General features: G+C 46.8%; 1 protein-coding gene across 1 annotated transcript in view; it reads left to right on the top strand.

Moving 5' to 3' along the window:
* Positions 1-23,707, top strand: part of PLCD1 (phospholipase C delta 1) — a 47,161-nt gene extending 23,454 nt beyond the window's left edge. The window contains exons 5-15 of the mRNA XM_075705172.1: positions 2,718-2,946; positions 4,073-4,274; positions 6,063-6,207; positions 7,245-7,394; positions 14,779-14,946; positions 16,727-16,883; positions 17,198-17,314; positions 19,185-19,363; positions 19,899-20,031; positions 23,091-23,240; positions 23,616-23,707. Of these exons, the coding sequence (XP_075561287.1) occupies positions 2,718-2,946; positions 4,073-4,274; positions 6,063-6,207; positions 7,245-7,394; positions 14,779-14,946; positions 16,727-16,883; positions 17,198-17,314; positions 19,185-19,363; positions 19,899-20,031; positions 23,091-23,240; positions 23,616-23,707 (1,722 nt within the window). The remainder of the gene's footprint in view (positions 1-2,717; positions 2,947-4,072; positions 4,275-6,062; positions 6,208-7,244; positions 7,395-14,778; positions 14,947-16,726; positions 16,884-17,197; positions 17,315-19,184; positions 19,364-19,898; positions 20,032-23,090; positions 23,241-23,615) is intronic.
* The last annotated feature ends 3,171 nt before the right edge of the window (positions 23,708-26,878 follow it).

Raw genomic sequence — 26,878 nt, 5'->3', positions numbered from 1 at the left:
TAAAGCAATTACATTTTCAGTTTACATACTGCCTAAACTTAGATGGGCTGAGAGACATTACAGCATATTAAAAGGGTGATCTTTTCTGTCTTAGTGAGGTTTTCTTCATTCGGTCACAGGAAGGAAGGGTGATCAAGGATTCCAGAGAGAGCTACAGGGCATGTTCTCACATTATTCTTACTTCTCATCACATAACTCTGTGTCCACATCTAGGTTTTAGACGTATGCAATGCAACCAGAAACAGTGCAAATTCCTCTAATTGCTCACTTCATTTCAACCTGAATATTCATTCTGATGCATCAGAAAGGTTCTGACTTTTTCTGGCAGGCCAAGGTTCATTCAGGACTCATTGTTCATGATCCATACAAGTGAGGTAATACACAGTATCTTGGGTTGAGATTCTCTTTCTAATTTGAAGCCTTTGTAGCCCAAGCAGAAGGAGCTCAGTATTACACTGTGCATCTGATCTGTCCTGAAATATGACTATGATGCCAATGCTATTGTCCTATTTCCGTCACAACCTTTAATGGCCACTAATGAACAAACTTCCCAAGGCACATCAGTTATAATGCCAGTTTTCTAGAAGTAATATGTCATTTTCCCTGTTTTTTCTTAAAGAAAAGAATGTCTGTCATTCATGGCATCCCTGCAGTCTCCACCAGTTTGTTTCCCTCTTTATATTCCTTTTTCAGTTGCTAAGCATCATGCTCAGCTTAGCTTGTGAGATCTGCCAAAGCCACAGCACAGGATCATGCAGATGTGGAAGGCAGCAAAGAAAAGACAGTTCTTGGACTGCTCAAACCTAATTGAGGGTGTCTGTACTACTGAGCATTTCACAGGTTGTCCCATTCGTGAGATGAGCCCATAGCTTCTACCCAGCAGATTCTGAAGTCAGGACAAGTTGAATTTTTTGCTGTTGGTTCAGTTTGTGAAATGCTGTGCATCATGATAATTTTGTTTGGTTTTATATGTGCACCATAAACAGACAGTGAAGGATGCCGGTGGAGGGTTTGCAGGGGATGGAAGTCCCTCATTATCATCTTGCTTGGGGCACTGCCAAAGCCACCGTGGCCATCACTGAGATCATTAGCAGAGTTAGGATGAGATTAGTATGATGACTGGTTAAACTGAGACATGCATTTTGGTCATAGAACCCAGGACAATAGCTCTACCTGTCATAAGAGATCAAAGATGGAAAACAATTTAATCCTTCTGGTCTGACAAGTTACTGTCTGTCAGCTAAGCCATAGTAACTGATAGCAACTTGTGCATAGCAAGGGTGAAATGAAATGCACCACAACCTCCTCTGAGTGGCCTGGAGCACACATTCTGTTTCAAGTTCAGGCCTGAAGAAGAAAAGTTTTTAGGCCAAAGACTAAGTAAGGCAAGCCATGTCCTGTAGAGGCTTTGGCATCCGTGCCAAAAAGGAGATTTTTCAGACTTACCTGAAATGTAAGATGTGAGTGGGCTTTATGAGATGAGGACACCACTGTTAAGGGTCTGTTTGTTTGCTTTAGATATTGAGAGAGAGGGAATCATCATAATAACAAGGGATTAACTAGAAGTGGGTTGACTGCTGAAATTTGCAGGGAAAAACACTTGGAAGTGGTATAATGCTCCCTGCCATCAGTGATTCCTCTGAGGTACGCTCTTACTTTCCATTGCAGCTTGTTTTGCTCAGCCCATATTTAATGCAGACATTTACATGCCAGAGATGACTGAAAAATTGTTGTTCACCGCTCCATGAAGGATTCTGCTGGGAACAAACAACAAAATTCATATCAGGATTTGCCACAGAAAAATTGCCATTTCTGATGACAAATTGAACCTGGGAATATTTTAAATAAACTGGAAATATTTCTTGTTGGAAAAGCTGTTGTCCTTCATGGAGACACAAACTTTTATATCTTAAATTCCTAATCTTTCATTGTCAGTCAAGTCTTGACTGTGGTGCTCTGTCAGAGCTGTTATCTAGTGGAGAAGTTCAAACCACAGAGGAACATGGGGGCATGAAGAATTCAAATTACAGCTCCTTGAGAAGCTGATATCTGATTTGAAACTTTCTGGACATTTTGTTACTTCGTGGTTTTTGAATGAGAATGGAGAAGTTCTGTGGAAAGAGGGACTTTTTTCATACCTAAATATGCACATGTTTAGCAGGAATTGTTTTTAAAGTTTTAAAGTTTTGATGCCATCTTTGCAACCAGCCCTACTACTAGCCTTGACAGTTTCTTGAGGCCTGAGCTCAAACCCACTAAGGTCAAGGGGAAGGCCCTTTTCACTTTACTTACTGGATTTTTAGCCACGGTCTCTATCAATATTTTAAGACGCATTGAGTTAATTGTTTTCCTGTATTCCTCCACCTCTTGAGATCAAGAGGTACATTTCTCTTGAGCCTTGATTTGTACTTAGATTGTCAGGAGCTGTCCTTTTAACTTATGGTTTGCACAGTACACAGTGCAGTGGAGCTCAAGGCCATGCCTACTGCTTTTCAGCACACTGATAATATGAGTAAATAATAATAATTGTAACTGTTATATGACTGTTGGCCTTGTCAATGAGAACCATTGTCATTGACCAAGTGCTTCTCATTCACTGGCCAGTAACTGTTTCCAATTATTTTGTGTTCTGCGTTGTGTAGCCCTGGTGCAGATTACGGCTGGCATATGCCAGAAGGAAAGAAGGTTTTCACTCCTTCTCCCCTCTACGTTTACAGCACTGTGACAAGTCCAAAACAGAGGCTTTGGAGGATGATGAGATAGAGGAATTTTACAAGATACTGACAGAGAGGAGGGAAATAGACAAGATCTTCCAAAAGTATTCAGATGCAGATGGGTTCATGTCCTGCCAGAACCTGGTGAGGTTCCTCTATGAGACACAGCAAGAAGAAGATGCTGTTGTTGCTGCCCCGGCCTTAATTCAGAGATATGAGCCCAATGAAAGAGGTAGGTTGGAACCCCTGGCTGGCTTGGTTCAGAATCTTGCTTTCTTGGTGAACTATGAATTGCTTTGCTGTTGCTTTCTTCTGCAGCCTTGTGTGTCATTTTCTCCTTGCAGCTGCTTCTAAAACACCAGTCTTCTAGGGGAATTAGCAGCTCTTAGAGAGGAGGGCACAGTAGAGCCTGGGAAATATTTCTCTTCAATTTTGGCTTGCGTACACTGAGCAGCTGGAGAGGGGGTTATGAAGTTGGCTAGAAGGTGATGAAATTCCTGTGGGAAAGGCTCTGATGACTGATTCAAATGACAAGATGTCACATGGCTTTGCAAGGTTAAGAATGTAGCAATATTTCTGTTCTCCAGAAGCGGGAATGGAGGCAAATGTTTTTGAATGTGGGCACCTGAAAAGCCATCAGGTGATGAGATCTCTGAGTAGAGGGCCAAGAAGGTGACAGGTGTTTAGGAAAGCAATCACAGAACTGTCTTTCTGCTCAGAAATTAAGTGAATTGCCAGTCTGGAGCACCTTGGAGGACATGTTCAAGAAATGAACACAGGATCATAGGCTGGTTTTATACTCTCCTGGTATACCTTCAGGAGAGGGACAATGCTTTGCAGATGTCAGACTTGGGGATTAGACTGAGGTCTAGCTCAGTCCCTCAAGATGGGGAGTTCTCAATTTATTCCCAAAGTTGGGTAATTTTGCATTTGCCCTTTGGAAGTCATGTATTCATTGGATAATCTAGACAGGTTTTATCTGGCTATGTTTAGACATCTGACAACTTCTCTGTGTTGGCATGAAGGAAACTTGAAGTGCTCAAATGTAGATTTTTATATGGTAGAGCTCTAGAGACAGGCAAGGTAAGTGCTGTCTTTGACACTTTTAAGGTGTTATCAAGGACAGTAAGTGGTGTAAAAAGCCATGCTTGTGAAGGGGTTTTAAAAGCATTTTCAGGCAGATAGAGCTGTCATCATCATCTGAACAGCGTCAATATCTTTACTGTTAGCTGAATGCCTAGGGAGCACTTGTTGCCTTTGAGATCCTCTGGAGATGAGTAGGCATCACGGTGAAGATGATGGCACAATCTGGTGGTGTCAGATTTTCAGTATGGGGTTTCTATCTTTTTATCTGGCAGCCAAGAGGGGTAACGCCATGACCAAAGATGGTTTCCTGATGTACCTGCTATCCGATGACGGGAATATATTCAACTCCTCCCACCGTAAAGTTTATCAAGACATGACTCAACCTCTCAGTCACTACTTGGTGTCATCCTCACACAATACCTATCTTATGGAAGACCAGCTCACAGGTCCAAGCAGCACAGAAGCCTATATCAGGTAATGTGTGTGTGTGTGTTTGCGTGTGTGTGTGAGAGGTTGACCTCTTTCTTACCGAAGACATAGGGTGCATCTCTACTGCTAGAAGCAAGAGGACCAAGAAGCAATCTCCCACCCTGAGACCAAGTAATGTGAACTGGCTCATGTTCACATCAGGGTGAGCTGTTTCTAAACCACTTGGCCATGCCTCCCTTTTCATAGCACTTTGACCTGGGTCTCTGCTGGGACCCAGGTGTGGTCCATCTGACTATGAGATGTATAATTACTACATTTGGGAGCAGTTTAAAGTATCTGCAATCATGTGGAGGCTGGATTGCAGCTCTCTAGCATGGCGTTTTAAAAGCATGATGCTGAGGGGATCTGTTGCATACCCCAGAATATGGCATGAGATCATTTGTGCAAGGGACTTGTAGGGTGCAAAGATTTCTGGGGCAGAGCTGCAGGACCGTGTAGGAACTGGAAGGAGCCAAAATGATGCATACTGTCATGATGTTTATGATCTGTACTGCCTTTTGGGAGTAGCCCCTGGCATGGACTATCCTTAGAACCATGCTGGGGTTTATTTTGGAGAGAGCTAGTTGGAGCGGTCCAAAAAAAGAGGTGGGATGTGAGCTAATGAAGCAGTGTGTGTGACCAGGAAACTTATGCCTGGTCCCTCTTTAGCAGCTTAAATGCTCCCACAGTGTCCCTGGACAGAACATTAGGTGTAACCTATTTCTGCCTTCAACATGGACTGCTGTCTGACGTCTCACGGCCAGACGTGTGCAGTAGCCTTTACTAACTTGCACAACCATCTTACATTACTTCTGCTATGACCTGTACTTCTACCAAGTGAGACGATGTTTCCCTATAAGCAAGCCACTGACTGCAGTTCTCTCTTTGTTTATTACTTATCTGATTCTTGGGGAGCAATGGCTGCTTACAGTCACAAGCTCAGAAGAGTAGAGAGTGAAATCTGTCACAAGTTGCTTTTCAGTAGCTGTTTGAATTCCTCTTACAGTATCTTAAAATTACAGAATTATGTTTTGGTTGTAAAAAAAAAAAAATCCTTGATTCTTATTGCAGTGAGTTAAAGGAGTTGTGTTATCTGAAATGTAGAGGGAGTTACTGTAGAAGAGACAAGATCACCTCCTAGACAGATAAGTCTGTACAGGGGGAACCTACATTTGAAAGTAAATTAAAATGAAAGTGTGGAAATGTAGAGGCAGGAGTTTCAAGTGGAAATTCAGTTTGTAGACTCAGTTTGGGAAAATGTCCCTCAGCAGTATCTCCAGCTACAGTGGAGTTCTCACAGCTCCCTCCCTGACAGCTCTGAGGATTCATCTCTCATGTCTTATCAGATCTAGATGAAGAAGTCACATCATCCAGGCTTTGTGACCTGGCTTCTAAGGCTGACTGTCTTACTGTCTTTCTTCAAATGCAGCCACTCTCAATTTCCTCTTCTCTTCACCATCTTTGAGAAGAGAATTGGGGTGCAGTTGTGAGTGTCCTTTCTCATCTGGCACTCACTATGTCTTCTTTGGATAATTCTTACCTTGGACTTCCACTACCTCCTGTCTCAGATCCCACTGTGCCTTCCTTGCTCAACCTTGAGCCCTCTTTGCTGACTCAGCTCTCCTGATCCGATCCTTTCTCCATCTGCTTTCCTATTTTTCCAAGCTCCTCTTTTCTCCCTTGCTCCCTAAACTTCCCATCAGCCTTCCCAGGCAATACCTGTGCCTGATGCCCCCTCATTTTGAGATGGAGCAGATGGTTTAGAACCCAACCAGGTCCCTTCTTTGTTTCCAGAGCCCTCACCAAAGGCTGCCGCTGTGTGGAACTGGATTGCTGGGATGGCCCTAACTCGGAGCCCATCATTTATCATGGATACACGCTCACCTCCAAGATCCTCTTCAGTGATGTCATTAAGGCCATCAAGAACTATGCTTTCAAAGTAAGGACAAGGGATCTGGGACCCTCTAAGACTTCTCATATTGCATGGTCCAAGATTTATAGCAGGTCTCTGCCCTCCCAGCAGAGAGCATAAACAATGAAGACTTCACCTTAGCATTTCTCATGGGTACAAGATGTGCCCTTCTTTCTGGGCATCCATGTTCTGCTTTCTGCAGGGATCCATTCCTCGGAGTTGCTGAACAGGCAGAGGATGAGCTTGGATCTATACCAGCACAGCTGCATCCTTGACCCTATTGCAATGAAAATAATGCCCAATATCTTGAGCATACTTGGTGGGAAACGCAAACAAGCCCATGGTTTGTGTGACTTTGATGTCTCAGGGTCCATTCCTAGTTTAGAGGAACCCATGTGCATGTGTTTTGGAGGGACTGATGCGAAGGACTGCTTCAACTCTGCTTTAAAAAGAATGAGCAGATCTTTTATGTCAGTGCTGCGCCAGCAGACTTTAAAAAACATTGGGTCTGTCCAGACTCACTGGGCTTCCTGCTATTTTCCTTCAGTGCACTTGACTTGAGAGTTAGTATCAAGTTTCCTTGGGGCCTCTAAAGCAGTGACAATGACAATGCCTTCAGCACACAAAACATCAAGGAGGGGCACAGGGATCCAGATCAGGCCTATGCATGAATGAAGGAAGGATTCATGTCACCTAAGGATTTGAGCAAACCCAGTAATTTCAAAGCCTCCCTTCCCAGTCCTTCCTCTGAGTTTTGCAAGTGGAGAATGGAGGCACAGGGAGCCTCATCAAAGTGCCCCAGAAAGTCAGTGGGAGGCATCCTGACCCAGCCTGGTGCCCTGTCCATTGGATCATCATCTCTGGAAGGCATCAGCAGAGATCTGAGTAGCTACTGCCCAGTCAACTTTGTCCATTTTTTAACAAATGCTTGTTTTAGCAGAATACTAGACCCTACTGTTGACACACTCATTTCCAGAGAAAACAACACTGGGGTTTATATCAATTGCTATAGACTGGTGAAATTGCAGAGTTCACTGATGATGTATGTTGCTGTCTTGTTCCAGACCTCGCCATACCCTGTCATCATCTCCCTGGAGAACCACTGCAGTGTCGACCAGCAGAAGGTCATGGCTCAGCACATGACGACGATCCTGCAGGACATGCTCTTGGTTGCCCCAGTTGATGGAAACAAATCTCAGTTCCCCTCCCCAGAGGTAAGCAAGGCCACTCCAGCACATTCTGCCTTCTGAGGCTGGGACAAGAGAGAGGTCTATCTTCTTTCTGGGTGCCAAGTAGTGGACAACATGCCTGAGGACTGGTCGGAACTGCGCTTCCTGAGGAGCAGAGATTGGCTGTGGGCAGCAGTGGACTAAGGAGTAGCTAGAAGCAGCCTGTGCACATCAAGCATCAAAATACCCTGTTGCTCCTTGTTTGTTGTGCAAGGTCTCAGAGGAGACATCCCTGAGGTCCTGGGGACATTCCCGGTCCATTTATCAAGGCTAGGGAATGTCCTTCATCCCATAAGGAGGTTACTTTTCTGGCTTGTCCCAAGGGAGCAGAGTCCCGAGGGTCTGTCTTGTGTCTTCTCCTTGCACCCCAAAGCTGAAGATGACCTTTTTCAGGCTAATCCTCTGAAGCACAGTTAGGTTGCTGCACACGCAGGGAAGATTAGCACCACAAGGAGTGACTACAAAGTGCCTCTGTGTTTTTAATCCAGAAAGACTGGACACTGCCTGATTTCGTGGTAGGTGAGATGTTTTGCTCTGTGTTGAGGGATGTAGCATATGCTCTCCTCCTCCTTTAATGCCTTGGCTGCTCTACTGTGGAGATCCAGACTGCTGATTAGGAAGCGATGAGGGCTGGAAGGACAGCTGTGATTGCTTGCCCCTCCAAACTCAAGAGGAAAACCAATACAGGTAGCCTAAAACTGTATCAAGCATATGTGGCCTCTCACTGAGAATGGCCTGGGGTGGTGGGGATGGAGATGTCCATGGAGGACAAAGGGAGGCAGGAGGCTGCATAGAGATGCCCCTTTGATTCCCATGAATCCGGGCAGCCGTGAAGCTGGGAGCTGAGCTTGGACCCTTCAGGGGGAAGAAGATATTCAGCCCTCAACAGTGGACTGCCACTGTAAAATCATTAGCTGACAATTAGAAAAAATTGAAAATGAAATCTTGATATGAAAAAAAAAAATTGTTTCCAAAACAGAGGCCAAATTGAAACATTCATCTGTTTCCACCTTTAGGTTTGTGTTTTCTTTCTTTCTTTTCTCTTAAGCACTTTGCAGAAACAGACTTCTGTGTGGATATCTGCAGTCCCCTTTAAATTGCATTTCTTTGCTAAAGAAATAATTTGCCAAAAATTGGATGAGCATGCCTAGCCAGAGCTGGAAGGAGTTTGTGGGTGGGATAAAGCTGGCAGTCAGCAGGGGAGAAAGGAGAGGAAAATGATCCACCCAAAATATCTTCTGTATTTGTTCTTCCTCTCCCTTTTTCTTTTTTCCCTTTCTGACTTTCCCCTTCTGTTTGGGGGTGTCACGCCTCGCTTGATACAATGCCTAGCAGAGAGGGAAGCTGATCTGGGTTGGTCCCTAGGCACCAATGCAATAAATTAGGATGAATCATAATTTTTAATGCTGCTACTTCAGCAAGACCTTTGCACTGGCACAGATAAGGTGCCTCCATTTAATAAGTGACTCTCCCAGGGTGAGGATACACCCAGCATGGAGACAGGTCTCTACAGGCTGTTACTGAGTTGGAAAAAATCAGAGTCTTCAGTGTCACCTCCTGGCTTGCTATTTGTCCCCAGTGCAGGATCAGGAAAGCTGCTGATGGATTTTCAAAACTGCCTTGTGACCAGAGGAATGATATGAAGAAAGAAAGGGGAAACACCAGGGAAAGAAATGTGTGATGTGAGTGTAAGAGAATGACCCCAGCTTCCCAAAGATGTTTTTTCCCATTCCTATGCTCGTCTAACCTCCTGCTCTGATTGCCCAGATGGACACGTGGCCCCAGCTGGAACAAAACAGCCCAGATCTACCTTAGTGAATGGATTTGGGCTGTTATGCTCCGCTGGAGGAAGTGATCCATTTAGTTTAAAGGGAGAAAAATTGCCAATGTAGCAAAACCTATCCTTTTCCCCTGGTACTTTTCCTCTGCCTTCCTGCTATGTGAACTAGGAGAGTGCAAAGGGCTGAACTGCTGATTTTTTTGGTGGAAAATACATTGAAGCTGAAACATTAAGGAAAAAAAAACCCAAACCAGAAACCTCTTGGGTTTTCCCTTTCCTTGTGAAGCTGGCGTGGGGAAGCCTGGGACGACGTACTATTTTTTTTATTACAAAAAGGGTGGGATCTGTCACTGGGAAGAGGGCTGAAAGGCTGTAAATAAAAACAGGCAAAGAACTGCTGCGGATTGTGTTAGCAGGGCAGGGTCAGTAATTAAAGAACGATCAACACAGTTTGGATTCACGCTAACGATTCATACCACGGCCCAGGGCAGGCATCTGATTTATTAGGCTCCGTTCAGGAAAAGTGTTGGACTACACAGAGCATCTAAATATCTCCTTCAAGCTGTGGTCTTTAGGTTCCAATAGTAAATTAAAGGCCTATAGGATGAAAGGCCAAAAGCCACACAAAAGCTCCAGGATGTGCCAGGGTTGTAGGGAAGAGCAGCTCCAGTTTCTGCTCCTGACTGCTTGTTGCAGGCCCTTCTGCCCCATCCCTGATGTGCGCAGGGGTCTTCCAGGACCCCTTCCCCCTGTCCCTGCATGCCAGCTAGAAATGCTGCAAAAACCCAGCCCTGGAATGAGACTAAAACAGCTGCCAACAAGTGCATGCAACTATTCAGCCTACCAGGCATATCTGAAACCCCTCCAACTCTTTGTTGCTCTACTTGTTGTTTATAACAACAGTGGCTTTGGGTTTAACAGACCTGTCTTGGTAGCTGACCCTGAGGACCATGAGGCCCCCAGTCGAGAGCCCCAGTGCAGTGGCAGGGGCCTCTGCCATCCTTGCACCTGCACTGTCCCACCAGCTGTCCCGTCAGTTACATCCATTACTGTGTCCAGTGCCCTCATTCAACATCACTTTGAGCCATGCAGCTCAGGAACCACTTCCAGTATAAGCAGTGGCAATGCAGGGCTCAGCGCAACTGATCTGAATAGCAGAGTGGCTGACCTGCTCTGCTCTGTGCTCATGGCAAGGCAACAAAACCCTCTAGATTTGGCTTAGCTAAGTCTAGACTAGGTTCAATCACAGGTCTCTAAGTCAGCAGTGGACCCCGGGAGCTGTCTGCCTGGGAGGGTTACTTTTGCACCACTCACTCAAGGCTTCGAGTCCCTCTGCCTTATGCCTAACTCCACAGCTATACCTTTCTCCAAGGTTAGTCTAGCTTGTGTTAGCCTTGTCTTCAGTGCATCTTCTTGGCTGAAGTTCTTAATCTGAGTTTCCCTCAAATCTCTCACAATGTCCTTTGATAATACATTTCTTCCCCTTTTCTGGAGACTCTCTTCATCCTCTGGTGCCACTCATTGTTAAACCCTGCAATACTTCAGTTTACAACCAGGCTGAAAGACATACACAGATGGAGATGTGGTATCAGTTAGTGCATCTGGTCTGCACATCTCCTTATGAATGTGAACATGTTAATCCTCACAGCTTCTCAGAAATCTGGGGAGATGGATATCTTCATCCTGAGAGTAGGATGTAAGGTGGAAGTGCTCAGACCCTGTATATCCTTGTACATGAGCACTTCACTTTGGGCTCCTTTTGAGAACTAGGTAATACAAACAAGGGAGTTGGAGGTGTGGTCCACCTCCTTGTAAGTGTTTGTCTAAATGGACAAGAACAATCACACCCTAGGAGTGTTTAGTTCTTTCTGTTGACTCTAAAGGTGGTGTTGAAGGCACAGAAAGTTTGGTGAGGTGGATCACTTTACAAATCTTCCAGTCCCACTGAGATTAAAACTGGATATCAGACCTTGCCATGGCTTTCAGGTTCCTAAAAGGGCAAGAAACTTTCAGGTAGGATAAACATGTGTATGCAGATCTTTTAAAATCCTCTGCTCTTTACAGCTTTGCTCCTTCTGGTAAAATCAGCAGTGCTTTTGTTTAAGATGGTTGCCGTGTCCTAATTCATAGACTCACTTGCAGAGCTGAGCTTGTTCAGCAGGCAGTAGAAAAGGTGGGAGAGCAGGGGAGCTCCACTTGTGGAGAATTAAAGCAATGTGATTTACAGGGCACGTGAGGAAGGGAAAGAGTTGCATCTATTCCAGCAGGCACGGTACTGTATGTTCTCAGTAGAGTCCAATGTCCTTGTAGCCCTTCCAATTTTCTTAGGTTGTATTCAACCTTGGGCTTGCCACAGGCAGCTGGAATAGCTTTATGGTGTACTTGGAGAATATTTATTAAGTATTTCAGCTAATGCTTCTTCCTAAGACAAGGGATCTGCTCAACAGAGCTGAACTGATGAGCTGAGTGTCTTTTGCCTCAGGCTAGAAATACTTAGTATCACATGAAGGGGAACCAAGAGAAATGGAACAAGTGTGTGTGTGTCTGTGTGTATCAGCTTATTTAAAACCTTGTTAAAGAAGATAAGCACTCAAATTTAGGACTTTGCTTCCTAGCACCCATATTAAATGAAGAAAGACAATGTTTGAGACTGGCAGCTTCCGCAGGGTGGATTCATAGAATCATAGAATCATGGAATGCTTTGGGTTGGAAGCGACCTTTAGAGGTCATCTAGCCCAACCCCCCTGCAGTGAGCAGGGACAGCTTTAACCAGATCAGGTTGCTCAGAGCCCCGTCCAACCTGACCTTGAATGTTGCCAGGGATGGGGCCTCTACCACCTCTCTGGGCAACCTGTGCCAGTGCTTGACCACCCTCATTGTAAAAAACTTCTTTCTAATGTCTAGTGCAATGCTACTACAAAATAGCACCTTCTGCAGGAAATAGAGATGAAAATGCTCTGTTTTGGGGTGAATCTCACCCCTCATTGTGGACCAAGAAGCTAGTGCATCTCCTCTGGAGTTAGGTGGCACATGGACTGCTCTCCCTTCTAAGCACCGTGGAAGTCACCTGCACAGGGAGATGCTAAAGCTCTGCAATGCAACAGGACTCCAGAAGGGAGACAACCTCTTAGATTTCAAGGCCAAAAGGGGACGACCGTAATTGCCATACAGAGAGTCTTGTATAACACAGCCTGGGCTGACCAGTGTCCCTGTGCCCGTGGAGAGCATCTGCAGCGTATCCAAGGTTTCCCAGAGTGACCACAGTCTAGACAGGATAACAGCAGCCCCAAGGACCCACTGCTGGCAGCCCTGGTAGGGGTGTGGTGAGGAGACAAGGTGGAGGCTGTTGTTGCTGTGCCTTCACTGCTGATGTTGTTCAGCCATCTAGGATGGGTTTGTGCCAAAAATTACACCTCTCACTTGCTGGACAGGCTGTCCTGAACTGGACAAGCTTAAGGGCTAGTAATTAAGAATCAAGCAACCTGCCCCAAATACCTTATCCCTAGTTCTCTACTGCTGAGCTGTGAGAAGAGGTGGTAAGGTTTCTTATGGGACGTTAGAAAGTAGAGGCAGATAATATATTACATAGCAGGATGCTATCTGCAGCCTGCAAAGGACAAGAGAGACTTCTTTGCTCCCCTCCCCGCTGTCCCCAGTGCAATCCCTCCAGGCTTGTCCATTCAGAGTATTGACAGGAGTATAGAAACTCACACAGAGATGGATTTCACCTTCTACCAGTAGATGTTGTGGAAGCACAAGGAAGAACTGGATGTTAAGGGCAGGAGGGTGGTTAGAGAGGTGCAAGCAGCAGACTGACGTGAGACTCTGAAGAGGAGCCAACTCATTTCCTGGCCACGGATGTGAAGAAGCAGGTCACAGCTCTGCCTGGAAGAGGGCAGAGGGGCTGGGAGGATGGAGGATGGTCTGGGGATGGGGAGGAGGATAATGCTGTGCTCTGACTGCTCCTTTGGGCCTTTTATTCCCAGTAACTGGTACATTCCTTCCAGCTGCCTTTGTGTAGCTTTTGAGTGACAGGGAAAGTGCCCCAATGTAAACAGATCATTTGTGGTAGCTGAAGAAAAATGCTCTTGGCTGCTGCCTCGTATGCCAGTTCAAATTTCAGCTCAAACCAAGCTTCATCCACAGCTTAGCTGGGTGGTGAGGCATTGGGCTGGTCTCTGAAAAGACGTGATGCAATTTGCTTGCACCCACAAAGGGGGAATAGTGTTCTTTGAAAATGCCTGTGTCGCTTTATAAAATATCCTTGGTTTTCCGCAGTCCTGTCATTTGAGAACATGGCTTTTGCTGTTGTGGAAAGGGCAAATACAGGGTGCCACTGAGCTGGGGGGAGACATGCTACGCAGAGTGAGGGGTTATATTGGCTAATTCTGAGACTGCGTTTTTCTGAAATAACTAGCACCCTCCAAAGCCAGGACTACCGAACACATCCATGTGGCAGCAAATCTCCTGCTGACTTCACTGGAAACTGCAGTATCTAGGGGTGCTCCTGGGCTGAATTAACTGATTGTGTAGCATAATCTGCTCACCTGGAGACTGCACCCAGGCAGTCACCCTTCTCAGTACTGCTCCCTGCTGCCAACATTGCTGCTGCCTTGTTTGGGTTCAGAGTCAGCCCTCTCCAGGCTTCATCCTTCCTCTCACAGTCAGATCTTGCACAAGAGATATGTCAGTGGTATGGTGGTCTGTGAGCAACCATGTGCTGTTGGTGTGTTCCTTCACCTGAGATTTTACATGGACTTTGAAACAGGCTGGAGAGCATTGATTCAGCACAAGAAATGTGTTCCTTGGATTAGCTCAGCACCCAGCTGTGTTACACTGGCACATGCTGCTGGTTATTATTAGTGTTGCACGATGGTTGCAGTTCTTTTCAGAAGAGGAGGTATCTTTGGGAAGGGTCTGGGAACTCTTTCTTAGGCTGTCAGCACTCAAAGGTTTCACCTGCAAGATCGCTTACATATTAGAATCCCCTGTCTGCTATGGACGAGGCACTGGTCCAGAAATTAATGGACCTCTCTCCCCATTAAATTGTCTAGTGGAGCAGAGGGCTGCACTGCTTCAGTCCCTGCATGGATCTCATACCATTTCCCAAGTTATGCATGTGTTTATAACCATACATTGCAGAGACTGGGGTAGATTAAATAACAGGGCCACACAGAGGGGCAGAGACAGTGCTGCAAATAATTCCCATGAGCCCTGACCTCCAGGCTTGGTCTTGTTTGCTGAGCCACATCCAGTTTTGAAAAACATTATATATATTTTTATTGCCACTAACAGCATGAGAATTTGTCTAGTTGAGGGGATGGACAGCTCTGTATCAGAGGGGAATCCATGGGCTATCTGGAGTTTTCAGACTCAAGGCTTGTGGTCTCAGAGACTGGCCAGAGGCAGGGCAAGGCCTCAGTGGAAAACCAGACTTATTTGTATCTATTGAAAATAACCAGAAACTGATGCAACTCTAAAGGGCCCTGGCCCTGGTTGCAGCTGAGGAGCTGTTATATCCTTGCTACTTCAGGGCAGGCCAGAATCTTTTCTAATCACTAGCTATTTTGTCTGTTTTTTCTTGTGCAGCAACTGAAAGGGAAGATCCTTGTGAAAGGCAAGAAGCTGAGCAGGCAGGAGGACCCCACTGGAACAAATGGGAACAACAACCTGGAGGCTGAGGATGTGTCTGATGAAGATGAAGCAGCTGAAATCGAAGATGAGTCTGTAAAGACTGAGATACAGCAGAAAGGGAAGGTAAGTAAAAGAAGTAACTGAGTCCTGAAAATGGGCGGACCTGGAGAGGCAGAAAAGCTGTAAACTAGATTTTTGCCTACTGCAGAAGGCTCTGAAGTCCTGCATCAGGAAATCCCGTCTTGTTAGCCTATCCCATGACTCATGCTGGGAAACCACTTTCTAGGTGGGGTTTGTACCATGCCAAAAAAAACCCCTAAACCCACAAGTGAAATATACTTTTAATATGTTCCCAGCTGAGACAGTTTTCAGTGTTTTTTCAGCTATTCAGCTGGGGATATGGAAGGGTGAATTGTTGAAATCGCTGGAGCTAAGGTTCCTGGTCCTTTCTCAGCTTAATGATCTCTATCCCAAGCACAAACAGAGATCTTGCAGGGCCAGCCAAGCATGAAGGTTGTCTTCTTTCCTTAAAATGAGGCTGGAGGACCCTGCAGCTCGGACAGGCCATGTAGCATTTATGGAAGCAGTGGAAAGGCACGTGTGATTTCCAGACATCTGTTTGTCATGGGACCATCATGAATTTGTTTGTTACCAGAGGCTGGTGCTTTTCTAGTCACATTTTGGGACACACCTGGACCCTCACCAGCCATATTTTTCTGACCTGGAGGAGGCAGGAAGGGAAGAGCTACGGATCTATGGGGAAGGGGTGGCTGGTTACCAAAGCAATTTGGATAACTATTTCTGGGAGTAGAAGGCTGGTCTTTACACCAGTGTTGTGCTCCCTCGTGTGAGGACAGTCATCTTTCCAGACTGCAGGTCATTGTGAAGGTCGTATCTCTTATGGACTAGGTTCATAGGTGACATAAATATATTCAGTCCCACTGATGGCAAAGCTGATTGACATTGCCTCTGGATCTGGTCTGATCTATGCTTCCCCTTGCTGATTTGCTCACTCTTTGAGGGTCTTATTTCTTTCTTTGAACTGTAGTCAATAATGTGTATAATTTTGAAGTCTATCATTTTCTTTCCTGGCCTCTGATGGGAGCTGGTGGCTCTCAGTTCACCCTTGCACCAATGAATGTGGCTGTGGAGTAGGAGGCACCTACATTATGAGAACTTCCTAGTTCAAGAGAAAAAAGCTCGGGCTCTGTGGAGGCAAACACATCCTTCCCTTCCCCTTATTTTCAGGTTTGCATGCCTGGCACCAGGACAGTATGGAAAACTCGTTGTAAAGTTTAGCAACTGGAGGTAGCCATTGATGTTGAAATACAAGTGATCATGCAGAAGGCAGCAGAAAGGGTAGCCCACCAACAAAGAGAGAATCCATCTGGAGAACATCATGCAACAAGGGTGCTGGGACAGCAAAGCAACTCTTGTGTGAAATCCTCTCTTAGCTCACCAGTACGCTGACTGGATTGTTCCTGTGTTTGTAGCCCTAATCACTTGTGAGTTGTGATAGTTGAGCTGAAATACTCATTCACATAACAACATGCAAATAAATGCAGAAGGAGAGATGGCCCAGATGAAACAAAATATTCTTGGTAGTAACACTTGGGAAGTCAGTGGTATCATTGGACAGGCCAGGATGCACCTGAGAGGGCAGTGATGCTCTGAGAGGAGGGATTAGCACTCTCCATGCAGGGCAAGGGACATGGCAAGGGCAGCCTGCCCCTTTTCCACCCTCTCTCTGCATAGGGGTGCTCCTGAGTGTTGAGAGTGTGCATCCTTTTCATGTGAAGATGGTGGAAAAGAGAAGCCCCAGGGATCCTAGACGAAACATTATTATTATTTTTGAGTATGACCTCAGAGACTCCCCACAAACCTCTTCCTCTCCTGCTTTTAGAGTGACACCTTGAAGCTGGCCAAAGAGCTGTCAGACACAGTTGTCTACTGCAAGAGTGTCCATTTCAATGGCTTTGAGGACCCCAGCCATCCTCGGGCTTTCTACGAGATGTCATCATTCACGGAGAGCAAAGCTCTGAAACTAGCCCAGGAGTCTGGTATGTATGTTCTGCCCTGGCAGAAGGCCATCCTCTGTCCCAGTCGCTCATAAAGGGACAGCTAGTGGTGGTTAAGCATGAGGAAAAGGCATCCTGAAAGATGTGGGTTATGATCTCTTTGGTCATGCATGGCACTGAGAAACACTGGGAATAACTTAATATCATAGAGGCTGTTACCAAGAAGGGCATTTTATACAGGTAGTTCACATTCAGCCAGACTCGCTAGGTGGAGGACCTGTATGTACAGCAGCGTCAAGGAGAGATAAAAGTAGCCCCCATCACTGAAAGGGCCATTTTCTTCTTTTTTTCTGTAGGAACCAGTTTTATTCATCACAACATCAGGCACCTGAGCCGGATCTACCCTGCAGGCTGGAGGACAGATTCTTCCAACTACAGCCCCGTTGACTTGTGGAACGTCGGCTGCCAGATCGGTGAGTACAACTGGGAGGTCAGAGAGGGTTGACCTGGCTGGGTCACACATGACCTGGCTGTGGCGGGGCTTCAACTGAGGTAGGTGTGCAATCTCAAGCCATTTGTAGGCAGAGAGGCTCAGTGGTCACTGGGAGAGATCAGCTCTTCAGCCAATGCTGAATGACTTTTCATAGACCATTTTCTGGCCCACCTCAAAACCATTAGGAGAGCCTTTGCTGCACATTAATGTGCACTTCCCTGCAATTTCACTGGAAGCAGAGTTATTGCTGTTTAACAAAGGAAGAGGGAGCCAGGAGTTACAGTCACTTACTGAAAAGCATGCTGAAATCTCTGGCAGAGATGGAAATCAAACTCAGATCTCTCGAGCCCTAGAGCAAGGCCATAACCATAAGGGCCAAGCTGTGGCCTGAGCTGTTCCCTGTAGCCAAAGCAGCACATCATACCTACTCCCGCGGCATTGAAACCCTGATGGTATATTGATATCTCAGAGATTTGATCAAAACAAGGGTCCCAGAGCCTGTTAAGTGAATTATGTTATAGCTCTCATCCAGGAAACCTGGCGCAGTGATAAGTGGGCAGGCTGGTGATGGCATGCTTGGCTCTCTTGGTGATGCTAGATGTTGGAGATGTCCCAGTTGTGCCTATGTGGCCCAGCCAGACAAGAGAAACTGCAAATACAGGGCTCCCTGGCCCCCAGCTGTGTGGACCTGCATGGGCTGGATGTGCCTGGCAGCATGTGAACTCACTGGGTCCTGCAGCCCCCGTGCGGACACAGGTATCACTTATGGGCCTGTCTCTGCAGCATTGAATCTGACCTCAGGAATGTCCCTGGGAGGCAACATCAGGTCCCTCGGGGTATGCTGAGGCCAGACTTGCATGCCTTATCTGCCTTGAATTCAGTATTTGGGCACCCAAAATAAGATTTTGCAGAAGATTTGAGTACTTGCAGCCCCCAGTAAAACCAGTATACTGCAGTTATTAAAGTCTTGCTTGCAGGTGGAAAAACAGGGGAGTGCCTTAAAATGCTTTTGGCCTTCAATTTTTACAGGGCATGTAGGACCCAGGACCTGGATAAATTGCCATCTGTCCTAGAGCTGTCTTAGAAGTTGCTAAAGAGTTTAGCATCACCCTTGAGAAATCAATGGAGTACTGAGGAGGCACTGGGGTCCATGTGCGCTCCCTATGTGGTATTATAAGACTGTTCACAGAAACTGCTTCCAGATTTGACATCAATGCTTTTAAAAAGGCAGTGGCAAAATGGAAAGAGTACAAGAAATCTGCCTGGTGTTAGGACACCAGTGAGGCTTGATCTATTTTGGGCAGGGGACAATAAAGAGATGATTTGATCACAGCTTCTGTACTCCTGCATGAGGAGTTCAGACACTGAGGACCTCTCTAGTCTAACCAGCAGAGGCATCAATGCCCCTCAGGATGGCAAATGGAAATAGGCATATCTGGGCTGGAAAGGAGGTTTTATAATGAGGCTAAGTAGCCAGAGAAACAATCTGAGAAGGACTTGCTGGCTTCACTGCAGGAGATAACTCCTTCAGCATAGAAATGAATAGGTTTATCTAAAAGATGCAGTTGCCCAACCAGGTGACAGAAATTCAATGCAGGACACTTTTTGACCCTGTGGCAGGCAGGACAGCTGAGATGGCTGTAGTGGCTCCTCCTGTCTCTAACATCTCTGAATGCAAGAAATCCTCAGGGGTAGCAGACTGTGAAGGTCAGAGTTTATCACTGCTCTTTGAAGCATGGAAAAACCAATGTTTATGTCCATGAAGTGCAATTTCATGTGAATAGAATTAGTATAAAAATACTCCTGTTGATTTATTTGAAAGTAACTGAATTTATTTATTTATGTTGCAGTTGCCCTAAATTTCCAGACAGCAGGCACAGAAATGGATGTCTACCAGGGTCGGTTCCAGGACAATGGGTTTTCTGGGTATGTCTTAAAGCCGGAATTCCTCCGGGATGAGCAAACCAAATTCAATCCAAAATCCATCACAGAAGGAACATGGGGGACAAAGAAGAAGCTTCTGCTTAAAGTAAGAATAGAAGTTGGAAAATGTCTCAGTAGCATCCACCTTCAGGGGGGTTGTGTAGGTTGTACCTTCTCCTTCTCCTGGTGCCACCTGGGCAATGTTATCGTAACCCTACTCATTTCCCGCCTCTGGGGTCTCAGCTTCAGTCCTGCATGGGCTGTCATCCTCCAGGGACTTAATCACATGTTTAATGTTTGGCACTAGGAGAGATTAATGACAATATTCACTGTCGTTACAGAAACATACAGGCAGACATGCCATCAACAGTCACCACTGTTTTTTCCAAGTATCATCTGATCACTGTGGGGACAGTTAGAAAAGTTACCTGCCCCCTAGCCAGCTGGCTGGGCTGGAGCAATGTTCATCAGGTGCTTTGGCTCATGACAGCTTCCTCTGAAGGATATCACAACGCTGGCTCTGAAAGATCAGCACCAGCTTGTCACAACAGGCCCTGCACTCCTGGAGAAGGAGAGGCAAGTTTGCCAGGGAGCCCCCCCGCCTAATGACGTCCTGACCTCTTCCTCTGTTTCCTCCACAGATCATCTCTGGTCAGCAGCTGCCCAAGGTGAACAAAAGCAAAAACTCCATCGTTGATCCTAAGGTAACGGTAGAGATCCACGGTGTCCAACAGGATAACAACAAGAAGCAGACTAAAGTCGTTGAAAACAATGGTAAGGGATTTTCTTCCATGCTGTGCTCCCCTGGGGCAGTAACCCTGTGGTTTCATGTAGCAGACTGTTCCTTGCCAAGACTGCTGCCCTGTGGCCAGACCTGCCCGGGTGCACCCAAGCCTGCCACTCTAAGCAGGTACATGAGATGCTGTTGGCCTACTTCAGTGCAGGGACCCTGGTTATAGACTGCTGGTGGCATGAACTAGCCCCACAGACTGATGGCCCTATGGAGAATTACTTTCAAGGGTTCTTTCCTCTCTTCTCTCTCTAAGATGTTTGGAGACAGAAATTTCCTACAAAACATCATCAACCATATGAGTTGTTTTGAGGTTAGCTGCCACATTTGCAGAGCTAGAGCTTTGGAAGTGCTTCTTACCTTCATGCAGTTGGACTTGACCTGGGACGCACAGGTCCCCACTAAGATCTTCCTAGAGAAGGCTTCTTATGAGGCTGATTTCATCCTGAAAGTGTCATAAACTCACAAAAGATTGAGGTTGCAAGGGACTGCAGAGGTGTCTGTTCCAGCCCCTGCCCAAAGCAAGACCATCCTCAAAGTCAACTCAAGTTGCTCAGGGTATTGCCCAGATGAATTTTGAATATCTCAAAAGATGGCGATTCCCCAGACTCTCTGGGCTCTCTCAAATGATCCAGTCTTTGACTGACCTCATGATAAAATAAGATCTCCCTATCTTTAACCAGAAATTCTCCTGTTGCAATTTGTGCCCGTTATGCATCAAGCTTTTGCTGTACACCTGTAAAAAGAGCCTGGCTCTACCTTCTTTATAAGGAGGTAGTGGAGGATGGCAATAATAACCCCCTTAACCTTCTCCAGGTAGAGTAACTTGACCTCTCTCAGCCTCTTCTTGTATGTAACATAGTCTGTGCAAAAGGAGAACATTTCCTGTACCTCAGAGCCTCCTTACAAGGCAGGGACGCTGCATCTGCTTGTCGTCTTGGCCAAAGTGGCACTGGTGCTAAATTAATGCACGTTACAGCAATGTTACAGGTGAGGGGTGAAAACCATGAGCTCCTGTCTCCAAAGAGCTGGGCTCAGGCCTTGTCCAGCACTGACCTCAGAGATCTCACAGACATTTCACCTCCCCGTGGACCATTTCTCATCGGTCAAACATGGCTGTGATTTCCCTCCATGCAGTGAGGGTCTGAATACTGTGGCCTTCAGAGATCGTAGAGGGCAAGTTCAGCCCTTTCTCCTGTGGGAGTAAAGAGGCAGTAGGAGTCTGAAAAATCAGCCCTCACCCTCCTGCTGACAAACACACCCATACATGCACACAAACACACACACACACTGCTTTTCTGCGTGGTGTAAGAGCCAAGTGCTAGAAAGCCAATGCATATTTTCCTCCCTGCTAACAATGTTTCCCTTTTCCTCTTTCCTGTTTGAGTAAATTGTCCCGGCTCCTAAAGCTCACAGCCATTTCCGTCACCTACAATGATTTTTATAAAGTCTGGTGTGAAAGCTGTGTGGGGAATGTTTCAGACCTGCCACGCCTGTTCCTCAGGGCTGCTCAGCACACCCAGCCCCACCGCCAGCCCTTGGCTGGCTGGAAAGATGCTGGAGGGATGCTGGAATGAGTGTTGCCCAATGGAAAGTGAATCAAACCATGAAAACATCACTGCTGGAAAGGGGCAGCTGCAGAGAGGGTGTTGCATTTCATGGGCTGAGGTTTCAGATACGTGACCATGCTTCAGCAGCTCACCTGGTTTGATGTTGGTGGGACTGAAGCATGGGCTGTGGGCACAGATCAGGCCCTGGTGGTGCAGCTGTGGAGCTCGAGAGGCTGTGGGAACCTGCTGGCTCAGCAGCAATAAGTGTCTCACTGTGGCTCCGAGATGGGTTGAAAATCCCCCATAGGTGTCAGTACAGTGAAACCTACTGTCCTAGGGCCAACGACTTTCCCTCAACTTTCATGATTTCTGCTCCCATGGGATCAGCAACACTGTTTTCTTCCCCAAGGATGAAGGGGGGTCAGGAGCAGATGTGTGTTATCTGAACAGTCCAGTTGATTTAATCCCATGAAAGTCCAAATAAAGTGCACCGACCCAGCACAGGTATTTTGAATATGGCACTGTCCACAGGCCCTTCTCAGCACCTTCAGGGCCAACTGAAAGATCCCTGCCTCCCGCCGAATCATCCACAAACCCTCCATGACCAGCAGCAGGCTTGAGCTGATGTTTCGCTGTCCGTGGGCTTCCACTCCACACAGGCTGGGCCAGTGGCAGCAGGGTTCAAACAGGATGTCCTCTCCTCCTGTTTGTTTTTGGGGAGTGGTTTATTGAAACTGCAGAGAGCACCCACCGTGACCTGGAGAGAGAGCACTGAGCTTGCTCTTTATCTCTCATCTGATGTGACAGTCTCCGTTTTGTTTGCTTTGTGAGTCCAGATCAGAAAAACCTTATCCATAACAGAAGTGGGGCTAGTCTGGCTGTCTCAGACACTGCCCTTATACAGGGAGACATAAAACCTTTTGTCCACAGATCTGATGATGCTTTTTGTAATCAGACACTCCTCATTAACCTTTCTTGCAGACAGGGAAACTGAGGCACAGAGTGGTGACAGATGGGTGTACCTCGAGCACTCAGTGAGGCTGTCACAACACAAAGGCACAGTTCTCCTCTCTGCCCCCCCCTTGGTTTAGCTCTGTAAAAATTTGCAGCTGGTCCAATGTCAACCAAAGACATCCATGTATCAACCAGTGAGAGCCTGTGGAGCAGAGCTGAGTTCACCTCCCCCCTGCTCCTCGCTGCCTTCTGGGAGTGTGGTGCTGAGGTCTGCGATAAGCAGCCTAAGCTGAAGCATTTATTACCAGGAGGCAAATCAGTGTCAGAACTGGGAACAATGGTCTCGGCACCTCCTGAGACCTTTGGCCTGGGTCAGATTAGGTTGGCAGTCAGGCGAAGTCTCCATCCATTTCCAAGCATCTCTGACCTCCATCCTTATCTGCCAACATCTCCAACCTCCATCCTTGCCTGTGAGCATCTCCCACCTCCTTCCCCGTTTGTGAGCAGCTCTGACCTCCATCCTTGTCTTTGTTGCCCAGGCTTTAACCCAAAATGGGACGAAGAGTTTACATTTGACATAGAGATCCCTGCACTTGCCCTGGTCCGGTTTGTGGTGGAAGATTTTGACGTGTCAACCAAGAACGACTTCATTGGGCAGTACACCCTTCCCTTTACTAGTCTGAAGCAAGGTAAGGCCCCGTTCCCTGTTTCTCACAACCCCTGAGACCTCTGGGAAGCTCCAGTGTCCTAGATGAGAGGTTCAGACCCATCACACCTCGGGTCAGAGCAGGTTGTCTCTCTGGGGTACGGACAAGATGATGAATGGTTTATTGGGCAGCTGTTTACTGCCTCTGGGTTAGGGCTCCCCTTGTCCCCAGCAGCCTCAGGCATGTTACGTTACCAATGCTCAAGGCCACGCCTCTCAGACCTACCTGTTCTGTGGGGTACTGGGAGCAAACCGCTCTGAGAGACAGGGAGATGTTTTTGCAGGGTCTTGGCAAACGTTAGCAAATGTTTTTCTGACTGGACTAAAGGCCACTTGCCATCTGCGTCTTCGCTTCCAGGTTACCGCCACATCCATCTTCTGACCAAGAACGGAGACCCATACTCTTCCTCCACCCTCTTTGTGTACATCGATATCCAGGACTGTGATTAGCAGCTCAGCTCTTTCAGGGCACAGCGAACCTCATCACAGATGTAGAAGGAATTCAGCATGCGAAGTCTGCCAACGTCAGGGTCCCGTCAAATCTGCAGTGCCTTCTCTGGAGCGGCACACGGTGCCCCAGAGGACCCCTGATGTGAAATAGCCATCAATCTTCTCCCTTCTGCGTGCTGGAAACACCCCAATGCTGCTGTTGAGATTAATCTTTTTGTTCCCATTTGACCAATCCAGCTGTGTTTTTAGTTCACTTTATTTAATGTGATTTTTTAATTCTGCTTTCAACGAGAGGATAGGGACTCCCTTTTAGCAAAGTACAGCTCTTGAGTTGGGCTCGGTCAGACATCGGGACAAAACACTCAAAATCTGTGCAAAAACAAATCCACCCCCCCCCCGAAATCAGTGGCCAGATGCCAGGTGACTTCTTGCAACTTCAGATGTCAGCCATATTTCACCGAATGAAGTCTGAAATGGGGACACAGTTCTCCTCTTATCTGTTGCAGGCTAAAAAAGCAAGCTGAGCTACAAAGGCCCATGTTACGTAACTCGACTTGCCTTTTGTATTATAATAAAAAATACATGAACACTACTCTGCCTGTGTGCCTGGCTCGCAGCCAGGTCGCTTTGCATTCAAAGCCTGGCTCTCATCCTGTGAAGGAGAAAGAAGCTGCCGAATGGCAGATTTCCCTCTAACCCAAAGTGAAACCTGCTCAAAGGGACCTCAGAGGATGTCTTTTGCCGATGACAGTGGAAATACGCTCAACTGACAGTAGGGCTTTTTTTTTTTTTTATGCAGTAAAACTTTCTTTGTTTGTGTTTTTATAGAAAAATGTCATTTTTTAACACAGAGGAAGTGGCCGTAGAAACAGTTGTAAATGTTAGCCTGGTCCCAGTTGCACTGTAGAGGTAACCCAGCACAAGCAGACAAGAGTGTTTTGAACAGCAACACAGTATTTATGGCAAAAGGTGATTTTTTTTTTCTTCAAGTACAACTACAGAGTTAAGGGAATATTGTTGAAATAAAATAATATATATTTTGAAGTGCCAACTATGTTACTAACAAAATGTTAGACTATTAAAAGTAAAATAATCTGGAAAAGGCCAATTACTTGTCGCCATTTGCCTCTTTGTCTTACTTGAATGCAACACACATGAAGTTGGAGACAGACATGCTTAATTTCTTAAAGCTATCAGTCTTTCTGGGGTTTTTCATGCCTGGTAGTGGAGAGGACAGGATACTACCAAAGAGGTTAATGTCCTTTTAAACAAATTCCAGTCCACTCACTCCCCCACCTAGTTTTGAGTCCAAAATAGCCTGGATTTAGTGACCCTTGGGCCCACTGCAAAACTGGGTTTCATTTAGTCCTACCTGGAGTTTGTTATGCTGCAGTAATCACTGCTGGACACAGATTTTTTTTTCTCCTCTTCACTACCATATTTTGTGATGTTGTAAACCGTTGCCAGATTAAATGTGAATTATATCCATAACTCAAAGGCTCATACTGAATTAATAACCAGCGGTTGAAAGAGTGGCAGAGGCCACCGAGGCAGGACGAGCTGTCCTGCAGTGACGCGGGCCCTCCCTCAGCTCACCCCTGGCATGGGGCATGTTGCATCAGGAGATGCATTTGAAGGCCAAGGCTGGAGCATCCTTGACTCCAACTCAGCAGCCTGAGGTCGGTCCCTGCTCCCAGGGTGCTCTGAGCATTTTGGTTTAAGGAGTCATAGGGTATAAAGCATGAACAAAGGCCACCCAGGACTGCCCTGTACCACGCAGGGAGCTTGCACCGTGCGGCCTGAGAGCAGGCGTGATCGGGGCATTCCTGCCCCCTCGCTCGTGTCAGCACCAGCTCTTGTGGGGCGAGTTGGATCAGCCCGCTGAGTTGGCTGAGAACAAATTATTTGTGGTTTTGGTGCTGCAGGATTAGATTTCAGCTGGATTATTGAGCTAAATTGGCTCTCACCTGCCTGCTGTGGCCAGCACTAGAGAAGTGGGGGGAGATGTGGGGGCAGAACCACGCTATCCAGGGTCAGAGTGGGCTTAGATGGACTACACAGAGAAGCCAGGGTTTCCTCTGCCTGTTGTGCACTGAAATAAAGGTAGGCAAGACCCATGGGAAGAGAGAACATCCCTCATTAGGTAGGTACATTTGGGGGAAAACTGCTGGAGCCAGGTGGGAAAGCAGCTGAGATGGAGGTGGGATGGACCAGAGCATGATGGCCAATGCTGCAAGGTCCCCTCTCTCCCCAGAGGAAGGGACCAGGTCCATGCCATTAGTGAGGGACCTCATCTCTGAGCAGATTAGGAGGTGCTGGAGCCCTGCTCTAGGGAAGAGCTCTGGTGAAAGGAGCAGCAGAAACAGGACACAGCCCACCAGACACCACAGCAAAAGCAACAGGCAGCGTGACCGGGAGGATGTGGGTGAGCAGCTTTCCTGTAGAATTCAGAGGCGGAGAGTAAAACCAACTCTCCCCGTGAGGAGAGCAGCAGCAGTTTCCAATGGGCCCAAACATCAGCGGCATCTATCATCTATAAAAGCCCATGCTGGTTCCCGACTGCTGTCAGGAGCGCTCTGTTCATGTGCTGGTAAGCGTCACGGCAGCAGGAATGAAAACTTGTAGAAAACCATCCTAATCTCCCTAATCCGACTGTATTTCCACCTCTCGCCATTTGATTGCATGATCCTCGTTAGACCTACATTCATGGCTGATGGGTGGAATTACTGCATTTTGTTGAGTAGCACATGCAATTTGTTAATTTGGGAGCTGGCAGGAGCATGCCGCAGCAGGGCGATGCAAATATTGTCGCTTCCAGCAGTGGCAATAGAGGCTGAAACAGGGATAATATGCACTGATTGTATCTAGTGTGAACACAACAGGAGCAGTCATGCAGGTAATTGGGCTGATTTGCATCTCTGCTTGACTCCTACCTTATTGGGGGGGGGGGGGCATTCAATGGATTTTGGGCTGGACCCTCAAGCAGAAATGGGACAAAGTGGTGGCTGGAGTGTGGAGGTAATGATGGGGTTGTGGCTTATTTGAAGTAACTACCAATTCTTAAACACAAAGATCTGTCCAGAAGACCCCATCACCTGGAGGTCCCTGCCTCCAGCCTAGCCAGATGGTGACACTTCACTGCCGCATGGTGCTGGGTGTTGCGCGAGAGCT

Source organism: Pelecanus crispus, chromosome 2, assembly GCF_030463565.1.
Source record: "Pelecanus crispus isolate bPelCri1 chromosome 2, bPelCri1.pri, whole genome shotgun sequence".
Classification (NCBI taxonomy): Eukaryota; Metazoa; Chordata; class Aves; order Pelecaniformes; family Pelecanidae; genus Pelecanus; species Pelecanus crispus.
The sequence above is the reverse complement of the archived record's forward strand: the minus strand, read 5'-3'. Positions and strand labels throughout refer to the sequence as shown.